The sequence below is a fragment of the Bos grunniens genome, chromosome 20 (genome assembly GCF_055505025.1).
Source record: "Bos grunniens cultivar Pamir isolate PY7600 chromosome 20, Bosgru_T2T1.0, whole genome shotgun sequence".
NCBI classification, from domain to species: Eukaryota; Metazoa; Chordata; class Mammalia; order Artiodactyla; family Bovidae; genus Bos; species Bos grunniens.
Genome location: NC_141184.1, coordinates 34,883,721 through 34,897,553, shown reverse-complemented (window position 1 = coordinate 34,897,553; position 13,833 = coordinate 34,883,721). Strand labels below are relative to the sequence as shown.

Below are 13,833 nucleotides of genomic sequence, written 5' to 3'. Positions count from 1 at the left end.
AAAAATAAGTAACATAATACTGTGTACAAAAATAAGTACATAATACTACATTTCATGCAGAGATGGGCACAATAAAAGACAGAAATGGTATGGACCTAACAGAAGCAGAAGATATTAAGAAGAGGTGGCAAAAACACACAGAAAAACTATACAAAAAGCATCATCACAACCCAGATAATCACAGTGGTAAGATCACTCACTTAGAGCCAGACATCCTGGAATGAGAACTCAAGTGGGCCTTAGGAAGCATCACTATGAACAAAGCTAGTGGAGGTGATGGAGAAGGCAATGGCACCCCACTCCAGTACTGTTCCCTGGAAAATCCCATGGATGGAGGAGCCTGGTGGGCTGTAGTCCACGGGGTCGCTAACAGTCGGACACGACTGAGCGACTTCCCTTTCACTTTTCACTTTCATGCATTGGAGAAGGAAATGGTAACCCACTCCAGTGTTCTTGCCTGGAGAATCCCAGGGACAGGGGAGCCTGGTGGGCTTCCGTCTATGGGGTCGCATAGAGTCAGACATGACTGAAGCGACTTAGCAGCAGCAGCAGCAACAGTGGAGGTGATGGAATTCCAGCTGAGCTATTTCAAATCCTAAAAGATGATGCTGTGAAAGTGTTCCACTCAATATGTCAGCAAATTTAGAAAACTCAGCAGTGGCCACAGGACTGGAAAAGGTCAGTTTTCATTCCAATCCCAAAGAAAGGCAATGCCAAAGAATGTTCAAACTACCGCACAATTGCACTCATCTCACATGCTAGTAAAGTTATGCTCAAAATTCTCCAAGCCAGGCTTCAACAGTATGTGAACCGAGAACTTCCAGATGTTCAAGCTGGTTTTAAACGAAAAGGCAGACGAACCAGAAATCAAATTACCAACATCCGCTGGATCATTGAAAAACCAAGAGTTCCAGAAAAACATCTATTTCTGCTTTATTGACTATGCCAAAGCCTTTGACTATGTGGACCACACCAAACTATGGCAAATTCTTCAAGAGATGGGAATACCAGACCACCTGATCTGCCTCTTGAGAAATCTGTATGCAGGTTAGGAAGCAACAGTTAGAACTGGATATGGAACAACAGACTGGTTCCAAATAGGGAAAGGAGTACATCAAGACTGTATGTTGTTACCCTGCTTATTTAACTTACATGCAGAGTACATCATGAGAAATGCTGGACTGGATGAAGCACAAGCTGGTATCAAGATTGCTGGGAGAAATATCAGTAACCTCAGATATGCAGATGACATAACCCTGATGGAAGAAATCAAACAACTAAAGAGCCTCCTAATCAAAGTGAAAAAGTTGGCTTAAAATTCAACATTCAGAAAACTAAGATCATGGCATCTGGTCCCATTACTTCATGACAAATAGATGGTGAAACAGTAGAAACAGTGACAGACTTTATTTTGGGGGGGCTCCAAAATCACTGCAGATGGTGATTGCAGCCATGAAATTAAAAGACACTTACACCTTGGAAGAAAAGTTATGACAAACCTAGACATGGTATTAAAAAGCAGAGACATTACTTTGCCAACAAAGGCCCATCCAGTCAAAGCCATGGTTTTTCCAATAGTCATGTAAGCTGAGTGCCAAAGAATTGATGCTTCTGAACTGTGGTGCTGGAGAAGACTCTTGAGAGTCCCTTGGACTGCAAGGAGATCCAACCAGTCCATTCTAAAGGAAACCAGTCCTGAATATTCACTGGAAGGACTGATGCTGAAGCTGAAACTCCAATACTTTGGCCACCTGATGTGAAAACTTACTCATTTGAAAAGACCCTGATGCTGGGAAAGATTGAAGGCAGGAGGAAAAGGTGATGACAGAATAAGATGGCTGGATGGCATCCCCAACTCAATGGACGTGAGTTTGAGTAAACTCCAGGAGTTGGTGATGGACATGGAGGCCTGGCATGCTGCAGTCCATGGGGTCGAAAAAAGTCAGACACGACTGACTGCACTGAACTGAATATTACAGAAGCATACAGCACTTTTGTAGACATGACCTCCTAGGAGATAATAAATATGTCGTTCAAGACATTAACCAAATACATGAATGTATGAACGAACAAACAAGAGACTCCAAAGTGAAGACTTCGGAGTAGGAAAGAAGACTAACCTACAAAGACCCACTGTATAGCACAGGGAACTATATTCAACAGTTTTCAATACCTTATAAGGGAAAAGAATATATTAATATGTATGTGTGTGTGTAAATGAATCACTGCGCTGTACATCTGAAATTAACATGACATTATAAATCAACTATATTTCCCCTTAGCTCAATTGGTAAAGAATCTGCCTGCAATGCAGGAGACCTGGGTTCCATCCCTGGGTTGGGAAGATCCCCTGGAAAAGGAAATGGCAACCCACTCCAGTACTCTTGTCTGGAGAATCCCATGAACAGAGGAGGCTGGTGGCCTACAGCCCATGGTGTCACAAGAGCCAGACAGGACTTTGCGACCAAACCACCAATACTTCAACAAAATAAGAGATTTAACTATTATAACATCACTTAATAGCCCACTTGATGCCAAAAGGGCCATCTTATTACAGACCAAAATCAGTGGTTGGCTCTTATCCTCAGGACGCAGAGAAACAACTCTCTCCATTAACCAACACCTTCCACCTCGTGGGTCAGGCAGCAATCTTTTTTTTCACTAACCGTCCCGTAAAAAGTGTCACCTGGGCTGGTCTCAGGAGACAGAGAGGAGTTAGAAAACAGATGGGGGAAGAGTGTGAGTTGAAATTGCAAGATACCCACACTAGAGCTAAAAGTATTAATAAAGAGGACTAGGCACAGCGGAACGTCGGAACACAAGGGACAGCTCGGATGTCTCTCCCAACTTGCGACTCTTAAAACCTCTGCAAAAGGAGACCATGTCTAGGGCAGTCACTCACCGAACCCCGTGAAGCCCATGGTGACCGCCAGCTGCGGGTCTGGTCCCGAGGCGTCTGAGCCTGTCATTTGAGAAAGAGAAAAGGGAAAAGGCCTTGTCAGAGGGCGAAACCAGCGCCGCCCGCCCTGCCCGGCCCATCCTACAGGTGCTCGCCTCACTGAACCCACCATCGCTGGGCCCCGGGCGCTCCATGCTCGGCCGCCCTCCAAGAAACCAGCAACAACCGCAGCACAAAACAGCTGCCGAAGACCCGGCAAACCGGGCAGGAAGTAACGCCTTCAAGCGTCAGCGTCGCCGCCAAGGCCAAGAGAGGCGCCTTGCGCGGAGGGACACAGGCCTCCCTGGGCTGCGCCGCCCTAGCGGGCTGGCGAGGTATAGGCGCCACAGAGCCGGGTGTCCAATTAAACCCGTTATAAAGGGATTATCGGGGGTTTCTATGAACTCTTTTTACTTCCTAAAATGCATTTACCGACCAAGTGGCACTTAATCCTCAGAATTCTAAAGTGAAAGTGAAGTCGTGTCCGACTCTTTGTGACCCCATGGACTGTAGCCTACCAGTCTCCTCCATCCGTGGGATTCTCCAGGCAAGAGTACTGGAAGGGGTTGCCATTTCCTTCTCCACCGGATCTTTCCAACCCAGGGATCGAGCCCGGGTCTCCCGCATCCTAGGCAGACGCTTTAACCTCTGAGCCACCAGAATGGCTTCAAATTTCACATCACAACTAACCTTTAAGAAAGTTTTGGTATGCTGTCAGAGAAGAATATTCACAAGTGTCTATAAATGTTAAAATACTCCCTTCTTCAACTGTGTAACTGTGTGAGGCCCCCTTTTCTCCATATACTTCCACTAAACAACATATAACAACGGTACATATGAAAATCTAGCTATCTCTTATTTAGCCAAACATTTAGCCAACCTAGATAGCATATTGAAAAACAGAGACATTACTTTGCCGACAAAGGTCCGTCTACCCAAGGCTATGGTTTTTCCAGTGGTCATGTATGGATGTGAGAGTTGGACTGTGAAGAAAGCTGAGTGCCAACGAATTGATGCTTTTGAAATGTGGTGTTGGAGAAGACTCTTGAGAGTCCCTTGGACTGCAAGGAGATCCAACCAGTCCATTCTGAAGGAGATCAGCCCTGGGATTTCTTTGGAAGGAATGATGCTGAAGCTGAAACTCCAGTACTTTGGCCACCTCATGTGAAGAGTTGACTTATTGGAAAAGACTCTGATGCTGGGAGGGATTGCGGGCAAGAGGAGAAGGGGACGACAGAGGATGAGATGGCTGGGTGGCATCACTGACTCGATGGACCTGAGTCTGGGTGAACTCCAGGAGTTGGTGATGGACAGGGAGGCCTGGCTTGCTGCAATTCATGGGGTCGCAAAAAGTCGGACACTACTGAGCGACTGAACTGAAGTGAACTTAAGGGATCTGCAAAAATGTAAAATAATGCCATTCTTTTCATTAATGGCTTAGTTTTACGAACTGACAAGTTTTCATAAAATGTGTTCTCTACAGTAACAAGGATTAGACATTATTCTTTTAAGTAAGTTACTTTTAAATTTCTAATTTTTATTTATTTGGCTGCCCTGGGTCTTCTAGTTGTGGCATGTGCAGTCTTTAGTGTGGCATGCAGGATGAACGCTTATTGAGTTGGTGCAAATATAACTGTGATTTGGGACCATGAATTTGAAATCATTATAACTAGGCTCTAACACATCTTTATAATCAAAATAAGAACAATTACAATCTACACATTTTTGCCAATGAGAAATAAATTCCTTTGTTGTTCAGTCGCTAAGTCTTGTCCAACTCTTTGCAAGCCTATGAACTGCAGGACGCCAGGCTTCCCTGTCCTTTACCATCTCCTGGAGTTTGCTCAAACTCGTGTCCATTTAGCTATCCAACCATCTCATCCTCTGTTGCCCCCTTTTCCTCCTGCTCTCAATCTTTCCCATAACTGCAACCAGGAAATTAAAAGACACTTGCTCCTTGGAAGAAAAGCTATGACGAACTTAGACATCATATTGAAAAGCAGAGACATCACTTTGCTGACAAAGGTCCGTCTAGTCAAAGTTATGGTTTTTCCAGTAGTCATGTATGGATGTGCGAGTTGGACCAGGAGGAACGGTGAGCGCCAAAGTATTGATGCTTTCAAACTGCAGTGTTGGAAAAGACTCTAGAAAGTCACTTGGACTGCAAGGAGATCAAACCAGTCAATCCTAAAGGAAATCAACCCTGAATATGCATTGGAAAGACTGATGCTGAAGTTGAGCTCCAATAATTTGGCCACGTGATGCAAAAAGCTGACTTACTGGGAAAGACCCAGCAACACAAGCATCAGTTTCAGCACTCAGCTTTCTTTATGGTCCAACTCTCACATGCTTACATGACTACTGGAAAAACCATAGCTTTGACTAGATGGACCTTAGCTGGCAAAGTTATTTTTAATATGCTGTCTAGGTTTGTCATAGCTTTTTTCCAAGGATCAAGCATTTTAATTTCCTGGTTGCAGTCACCTTCCAAAACTACTTTGGAGCCCAAGAAAATAAAGAATAAAGAAAATAAAGAAACAATGTTTCCATCGTTTCCCCATCTATTTGCCATGAAGTGATGGAACCAGATGCCATGATCTTAGTTTTATTGAATGTTGGGTTTAAAGTCCGTTTTTTCTCTCTCCTCTTGCACCTTGATCAAGAGGCTGTTTAGTTCCTCTTCACTTTCTGCCATAAGAATAGTGTCATCTGCTTATCTGAGGTTATTGATACTTCTCCCAGCAATCTTGATTCCAGCTTTTGCTTCGTTCAGCCCACAACATTTGGCATGATGTACTGACCTGCCTCTTGAGAAACCTATATGCAGGTCAGGAAGCAACAGCTAGAACTGGACATGGAACAACAGACTGGTTCCAAATAGGAAAAGGAGTACATCAAGGCTGTATACTGTCACCTTGCTTATTTAACTTATATGCAGAGTATATCATGAGAAACGCTGGGCTAGAAGAAGCACAAGCTGGAATCAAGATTTCCGGGAGAAATATCAATAACCTCAGATATGCCTCAGATGACACCACCCTTATGGCAGAAAGCGAAGAGGAACTAAAAAGCCTCTTGATGAAAGTGAAAGTGGAGAGTGAAAAAATTGGCTTAAAGCTCAACATTCAGAAAATGAAGATCATGGCATCAGGTCCCACCACTTCATGGGAAATAGATGGGGAAACAGTGGAAACAGTGGCAGACTTTATTTTTGGGGGCTCCAAAATCATTGCAGATGGTGACTGCAGCCATGAAATTAAAAGACGCTTACTCCTTGGAAGGAAAGTTATGACCAACCTAGATAGCATATTGAAAAGCAGAGACAGTACTTTGCCAACAAAGGTCCATCTAGTGAAGGCTATGTTTTTTTCCAGTGGTCATGTATGGATGTGAGAGTTGGACTGTGAATAAAGCTGAGCGCCGACGAATTGATGCTTTTGAACTGTGGTGTTGGAGAAGATTCTAGAGAGTCCCTTGGACTGCAAGGAGATCCAATCAGTCCATTCTGAAGGAGATCAGCCCTGGGATTTCTTTGGAAGGAATGATGCTGAAGCTGAAACTCCAGTACTTTGGCCACCTCATGTGAAGAGTTGACTCATTGGAAAAGACTCTGATGCTGGGAGGGATTGGGGGCAGGAGGAGAAGGGGACGACAGAGGATGAGATGGCTGGATGGCATCACTGACTCGATGGACGTGAGTCTGAGTGAACTCCGGGAGTTGGTAATGGACAGGGAGGCCTGGTGTGCTGCAAGTCATGGGGTCGCAAAGAGTCGGACATGACTGAGCGACTGAACTCAACTGACTCTGCATAGAAGTTAAATAAGCAGGGTGACAATATATAGCTTTGACACACTCCTTCCCAATTTGGAGCCAGTCCATTGTTCCATGTTCAGTTCTAACTGTTGCTTCTCAACCTGCAAACAGGTTTCTCAGGAGGCAGGTAAAGTGGGCTGGTAATCCCATCACTTTGTGATCCATACAGTCAAAGGCTTTAGTGTAGTCAATGCAGCAGAAGTAAGTGTTTTTCTGGAATTCCCTTGTTTTTTCTATGATCCAACTGGATGTTGGCAGTTTGATCTCTGGTTCCTCTGCCTTTTCTAAATCCAGCTTTTACATCTAGATGTTCTCAGTTCACATACTGTTGAAGCCTGCTTCTGCTGCTGCTAAGTCGCTTCAGTCATGTCCGACTCTGTGCGACCCCATAGACGGAAGCCACTGGAGTGGGTTGCTATTTCCTTCTCCAATGCTTGAAGGATTTTGAGCATTACTTTGCTAGCGTGGGAAATGAGTGCAACTATGCAGTACTTTGAACATTCTTTGGGATTGGAATGAAAACTGACATTTTTCCAGTCCTGTGGCCACTGCTGAGTTTTCCAATTTGCTGGCATATTGAGTGCAGCACTTTTACAGCATCATCTTTTAGGATTTGAAATAGCTCCGCTGGCATTCCATCAGCTCCACAAGCTTTGTTCATAGTGATGCTTCTTAAGGCCCACTTGACTTCACATTCCAGGATGTCTGACTCTAGGTGAGTGATTACACCACTGTGGTTATCTGGATCAGTAAGACCTTTTTAATATAGTTCTTTTGTGTATTCTTGCCACCTCTTCTTAATATCTTCTGCTTCTGTTAGGTCCATACAGGTTCTGTCCTTCATTGTGCCCATCTTTTTATGAAATGTTCCCTTGCTATCTGTAATTTTCTTGAAGACATCTCTAGTCTTTCCCATTCTATTGTTTTCCTCCATTTCTTGGCATAGTTCAGTTATGAGGGCTTTTTTCTCTCTCCTTGCTATTCTTTGGCATTCTGTATTCAGATGGGTTTATTTTTCCTTTTCTACCCTTCTACTTCAGTTACTACATATTCTATACAAAACAAAGTGATACACTCAGGCTTTTTGCCTCTGTGTCCTTGCATGAGGACAGGAGAGTTTCCATCAGAACACGAACGTTGTTTCAGTTTGATATTCCCAGCACAGGTATGCCTGATGCAAATTAAGAATCCCACAACTGTAGATGACATGTTGGGTGTATGTGTTACTCGCCCCATCGTGTCAGACTCTTTGCGATCCCCAGCAATATGGGGATCGAACCCAGGTCTCCTGCATTGCAGCCGGATGCTTTACCATCTGAGCTACTAGGAAAGCATGTTGGGTGGCCTATTCTATACCAGTCCTTCTACTATGCGCTGGGGATGAAACAGTGAATTAGAATCATCTGCTTCCCCTCTGCAATGAGAAATAAAACAAGGCATCAGATCTCTGCACCCAGTTAAGATTTCGTAAACATAAATTTTCACTGTGCTGCTGCTGCTGCTAAGTCGCTTCAGTCGTGTCCGACTCTGTGCGACCCCATAGACGGCAGCCCACCAGGCTCCCCCGTCCCTGGGATTCTCCAGGCAAAAACACTCGAGTGGGTTGCCATTTCCTTCTCCAATGCATGAAAGTGAAAAGTGAAAGTGAAGTCGCTCAGTCAGGTCCGACTCTTAGCGACCCCATGGACTACAGCCTACCAGGCTCCTCCGTCCGTGGGATTTTCCAGGCAAGAGTACTGGAGTGGGGTGCCATTGCCTTCTCCTAAACGTACCACAAAATCAACTGGTGGCGACACGGAACTAGAAAGCCTGATTTACACCGATATTTTGGTTTATGTGTCAACTTTTTCTGTTACCAATTCCTATACACTCTCAGAAGCTATTTGGTAGTGCAGTCGCTCTTTGCAGACTCTTTGCGACCCCATGGACTGTAGCCTACCAGGCTCCTCCGTCCACGGGATTTTCCAGGCAAGAGTAGTGGAGTGGGTTGCCATTTCCTTCTCCAGGGGAATCTTCCCAACCCAGGGATCGAACCCGCATTATAGGCAGACGCTTTTACCGTCTGAGCCACCAGGGAAGTCCGAAGTTACTTGGAGCACCAAACAAATTGACACGAGACTCAAATACGTGCTGTTGCGGGTTTCCGCTACCCGAAGCTCGAGGCACCCGGATCCAAGCGCGCGCTGAACCCACCAGAACACGAGCAAGTCTGCGCAGCACCCGCAGTAACCGGCTCCCACTCACCCGGCCCCTCCACCCCTCCTTCCTCTCCACCCCTCCTTCCTCTCCACCCCTCCTTCCTCTCCACCCCTTCTTCCTCTCCACCCCTACAGACCCCCGTCCCGTCCCTCCCCTTCCCTTGGCCCCACCCCTTTTCCCTTCCACCTCCGTCTCTCCCTTCCTCCAAGACAACACCGACTTCCCCACCCCTCCCCAAACAGCCACCTCCCTCTCACTTAGCTCCACCCCTAACGTCCACCCCCTCTATCAAGTTCCCCTTCTCAGCTGCCAAATTAGATGCAAGCTTCAAATTCCCCACCCGATGAACCGGAAGTGCGTCATGCAGTGGCGCCGGGGCGCTCGTTTGGCGCGCGCGCTCTAAGCTTTGGGCTTGAGCTAGCGTCTTGGGTTTTGTCTTATTTCTCCTTGCTTTTTGACTTTATCCGGTCGCTGTTGTCTTCGATTTTGGATATGCCGTCTTCTTTGCTGGGGTCGGCGATGCCGGCCTCCACGTCGGCCGCAGCCCTGCAGGAAGCTTTGGAAAATGCGGGGCGGCTCATCGACCGTCAGTTGCAAGAAGACCGCATGTACCCGGACCTTTCCGAGCTGCTCATGGTGTCTGCTCCAAGTGAGTGATCGTTGCCCAGTTGGTGACTGTTTCTCAGCCCAAAGGACTCTCATCTGACTCCATAAATAGGTCTCATCCCCAGGGTGAATGGACGAAGACATCCTGAGAATTTAGGGCGCTCGTGTGGGTTGCCATTCCCTTCTCCAGGGGATCTTCCCAACCCAGGACTCAAACCTGGGTCTCCCTCATTGCAGACAGACTCAGTACCGTCTGAGCCACAAGAGAAGCCCTAAAGGGGAAAAGAGCCCATTTTCAATTTTTGCCTTCTCTCACCCTTCATCACAGGCAATTGAGAGGCTGGGAATGAGGAGCAAGCCCCCATTTGAGGCAGAAAGAGGCAAATATTTTAACCTTAATGAGCTTCTCACTACCTCCAGGTGTTTATCGCTAAGACTGGATGCGGAGGATCACCTGATCCAAGTTTCATCTTTGTTAATATCTCGTGTTACTATCGGAGTAAAACCGAAGAGTAAACGAAGTTAATTTGGAAATTTACTATGTTCGCTGAAAGATATGCCTTGTTATGTGTAGGGTTACTGTAATATGAAATGCTGAAGAGTATGAAAAAGAACTACAAGCAGAATGAAGGAAGGGAACAGGGAAACAAATGATGATGGGTTAACAGGGAGGGTAGGGCAGATTTTGTGCCAACAAAAGACAGGTGTCAGTACAATATTCTGTTTAATGGTTTTAAATTAAGGTCAGGCTCCTCATAGCACATAGAATCACACAAGTTGCTAGAAAAGAAGTGACCCCTGTGTGAGGTGGAAATTGGAGAAAAGTTGAGGAGAGTAAATAAGAAAAGCACAAGGTTTTGGCAAGCATGAACCAAGATATTTTAAGCAGGATAATTCCCAGGTGGCTCAGTGGTGAAGAATCCACCTGCCAGTGCAGGAGATGAGGGTTTGATCTCTGGGTTGGGCAGATCCTCTGGAGAAGGAAATAGCCACCGGCTACAGTGCTCTTGCTTGAGAAATCCCATGGACAGAGGAGCCTGGCAGGCTACAGTCAATGGGGTCAACAAAGGAGACAGACCTGGCTTAGCAACTAAACGACGACAGTATTTGCAATGTAAACCTAAAAGACAGCTCCTGCAGTTTAATAAAATTCATTGACTTAAAATCAGAGAAAAGACAGGAACAAAGCAAGGAGTATTTATTCCTGACAGCTACTCACCCGTGGGCTTGTCTTGTAAGAATTGAGTGACCTGTTAGCAGCTCTGATTTTGAACAGCACCACTCCCTTTGACCTCCTTATTTCTGAAAGCAAACTGAAAACAGTCCATATCTTCTGTCTTCTCTTCATATCTCACCCCAGTTCAACTTGTCCACCTTTACATACAGCTGCCTCGCTAACCAAATCTTTCCTTCTTCCATCCTATTCTTTACATCCTTGTTCCAGTTACACTGAATTTAACACGTTTACTATAACAAGAGGCCCCCCTCTTTGATTTTTCATGTATTCATCATCATTTCTAGAATGTTCTTCTTTGCCTAATAAGCTGTTCTTCCAGGCTCCATTAAATATCACTTTCTTTCTGTAGGCTTTCGTGATTCCATTGTTTTCCCACTGCCATTTAACAAGCACAGTGTTCTACAGGTAATGTATGGCTGAGTCCCTTCACTGTTCCCTGAAGCTATCACAACTTTGTTAATTGGCTACACCCCAATTACAAAATGTTTTTGGTGTTCAAAAAAAAAAAAAAAACTTTTTAAATTAAAAAATAGTGAAGTGTCTCCAAAAATTATATTTTAATATTAAATAGAATGTCTCCAATTTGCTTCAAAAAATACGTTAGGGAAGAAGTGGATAGGACTGATATATATAAAACATGAGACGGCACATTACTGGTAATTTTTGAAGCTGGATACTCAATACATAGGGATTGACTGAATTTGTTCTCTAGTTGTATAACTTTTTAAATTTTTCATAAAATTGTTTTGTATGTCATTTTCCCCCAACATCTTTGTACTTTAGAGAGGCAGAAAATAGATGATTAGTCAGATTAAAACACCTTGTTCAGGACTAGGAGGGACTAGACCATCCCATTCCTGCCCTTAGTGTCTAGGCTTTAGCGGAAGAGAAGAGTTGCCAGTTGAGAACACTTTATAGAGTAGTCTGATTCCTCTCCACCCTCCCCAATAAAATACTGCTTTTGTGGTATTACAGACATACCTCATTTTATTGCTCTTTGTTTTATTACACTTTGCAGATACCGGATTTTTGTTTTTGTGTTTTTACAATTGGTTTGTGACAACTCTGCCTTAATCAGATGATGGTTAGCATTTTTTAGTAATAGAGTATTTTTAAGTTATGGTGTATACATTGTTTTTTTTTTTTTAACAATACTGTCGCATGCTTCAGCTTCAGTATAGTGTAAACATAACTTACATGCACTGGAAAATCAAAAAAAATTTATGAGACTCGCCTTCTGGGGATGTTCATTTTATTGCAGTGGTCTGAAACCAAACCCACAACATTTCTGAAGTGTGCCTGTATTGGTGAAGGGGGTGGGGCTTCCCAGGTGGCTCAGTGGATAAAAAATCCACCTGCAATGACAGGAGACTTGGGTTCGATTTCTTGGTTGGGAAGATCCCCTGGAGGAAGGCATGACAACCCACTCCAGTATTCTTGCAGGGAGAATCCCATGGACAGAGGATCCTGGCACGTTACAGTCTATGGGGTTACAGAGTCAGATGCAGCTGAGCATGCACGCATGAGGGGATGGAGGAATGTGTGATGGGAAAAGGCATGGGTTGTTTTTAAGTGGGAAAGGAAATGCTGTTTTTTCCTCAGTCAGTATTTTGTTTGTCCACAGTTGTTTTTATCTCTAAAGCAGTTTTATGATTTTTTTCCCATTTCAGATTAGTAAAATAATAGAAAAACACTATAAATTATTGAACTAACCATTTCTTTTCTTGCAGAGACAAGTCTTTGTTAAAGCCTTTTCAGTGTTGAAACCAGGAATTGCACCCCATCTCAACACTAGAATTCCTCAGGCCTCCTCTGTGTCAGATCAGAACTTCTTTTTTCTCTATATACCTTTAGAACCACCAGGCACACAAGTTTATTTTTGTAGCCTGCAGTACTTCTGCTTGCCCATATGATGCCCAGGACATGGTTATTTTAAATAAATGCTTTGTTTCTCGTTTTATTTTTTGTAGATAATCCCACTGTTTCTGGCATGTCAGATATGGATTATCCCCTGCAAGGACCTGGCTTGCTGTCAGTACCCAACCTTCCAGACATCAGTTCCATCCGAAGAGTTCCTCTCCCACCTGAACTTGTTGAACAGTTTGGACGTATCCTATTCCTTTGTGTTAACTATTTAAAATATTTAAAAATTAATGTTCTCATTATTACAGTATTTGTTTTGTGTCTAATTAGTGTTTTGTGTACAAGTTCATGTAAGGATTTTATTTAAAATACTTTTAAGTACATGGGTAGTTTGCCATGTGCCTAGAAAATTTCATAATAAAATTGAATGTTGAAAATTGAGTCATATTTTAATTGTTCAGGGACATTGAGGAGAGTGAATTGTTTACAATTAATTCTGCATTTTTGAATGACGTATGGTAAGGTGATACTTTCCTATTAAGTAGGGTGGGGAAAGGAAGTTTTTCCTACCATGCTTTTTCAGTTCAAAGGCCAATGGTTTTTTTTTTCCCCCCTATTTTAACATTTAAAACTGGGAAGTGGCTCTGAAAATATTTAAGCAAAAAATTCTAGGTATTTCCTTCTGAAAATACCCCCCAAAAAGTTTTTGGTGTGTTTTCACACTTACAGGTGTCTTAGTTTATTAGTGATTGCATTTCCAAGGATTACAATAAAAATCTACACCTAAGGGTATAAGAAACTGAAGTACTAATGCCCTCTTCATAGACTGAGAAGTTAGAGATTTCTTATCTTCTAAAAGTAAGATTTTATTTGCTTTTCTTAAAGTGTGGCATACCCTATAAAAGGACTATAGAGGTATTTGCTAGGAAGCTTTTATAAAAATCAATCTGTAACTCTCATGATTAAGACATCAAGATCCTATATGAAAAATTTAAGACTTTCAAAACTATGTTAATCTATTGAGGGTGAAAGGGTTTCATGCTTCAATATAATGTGACATAGAAAAGAAATGGAAAACTTTGGAAAATGTAAAAATAAATAGAAAAATCAATATAAATAAATAAGTAAATATAGTAAAATCTAATTGATATTTTCCCTTTAATTTTCATTGTTTCT

The 13,833-nt window shown here is 43.4% G+C and overlaps 2 protein-coding genes across 4 annotated transcripts in view; one reads left to right on the top strand and one right to left on the bottom strand.

The window, feature by feature from the left end:
- The window catches only part of WDR70 (WD repeat domain 70), a 285,459-nt gene extending 276,142 nt beyond the window's left edge, over nt 1–9,317 (bottom strand). The window contains exons 1-3 of one of the 3 annotated variants that reach the window (XM_086361477.1): nt 9,292–9,317; nt 3,457–3,628; nt 2,903–2,962 (exon numbers count right to left, since the gene is read on the bottom strand). In XM_086361477.1, the coding sequence (XP_086217603.1) occupies nt 2,903–2,962; nt 3,457–3,565 (169 nt within the window). In that variant the 5' untranslated portion in view covers nt 3,566–3,628; nt 9,292–9,317. Of the gene's footprint in view, nt 1–2,902; nt 2,963–3,068; nt 3,173–3,456; nt 3,629–8,811; nt 9,043–9,291 lie in introns of those variants that run through there. The other 2 variants (XM_086361480.1, XM_086361478.1) reach the window with 2 other exon arrangements.
- The window catches only part of NUP155 (nucleoporin 155), a 51,282-nt gene continuing 46,765 nt past the window's right edge, over nt 9,317–13,833 (top strand). Inside the window, exons 1-2 of the mRNA XM_086361476.1 lie at nt 9,317–9,600; nt 12,765–12,902. Of these exons, the coding sequence (XP_086217602.1) occupies nt 9,444–9,600; nt 12,765–12,902 (295 nt within the window). The 5' untranslated portion in view covers nt 9,317–9,443. The remainder of the gene's footprint in view (nt 9,601–12,764; nt 12,903–13,833) is intronic.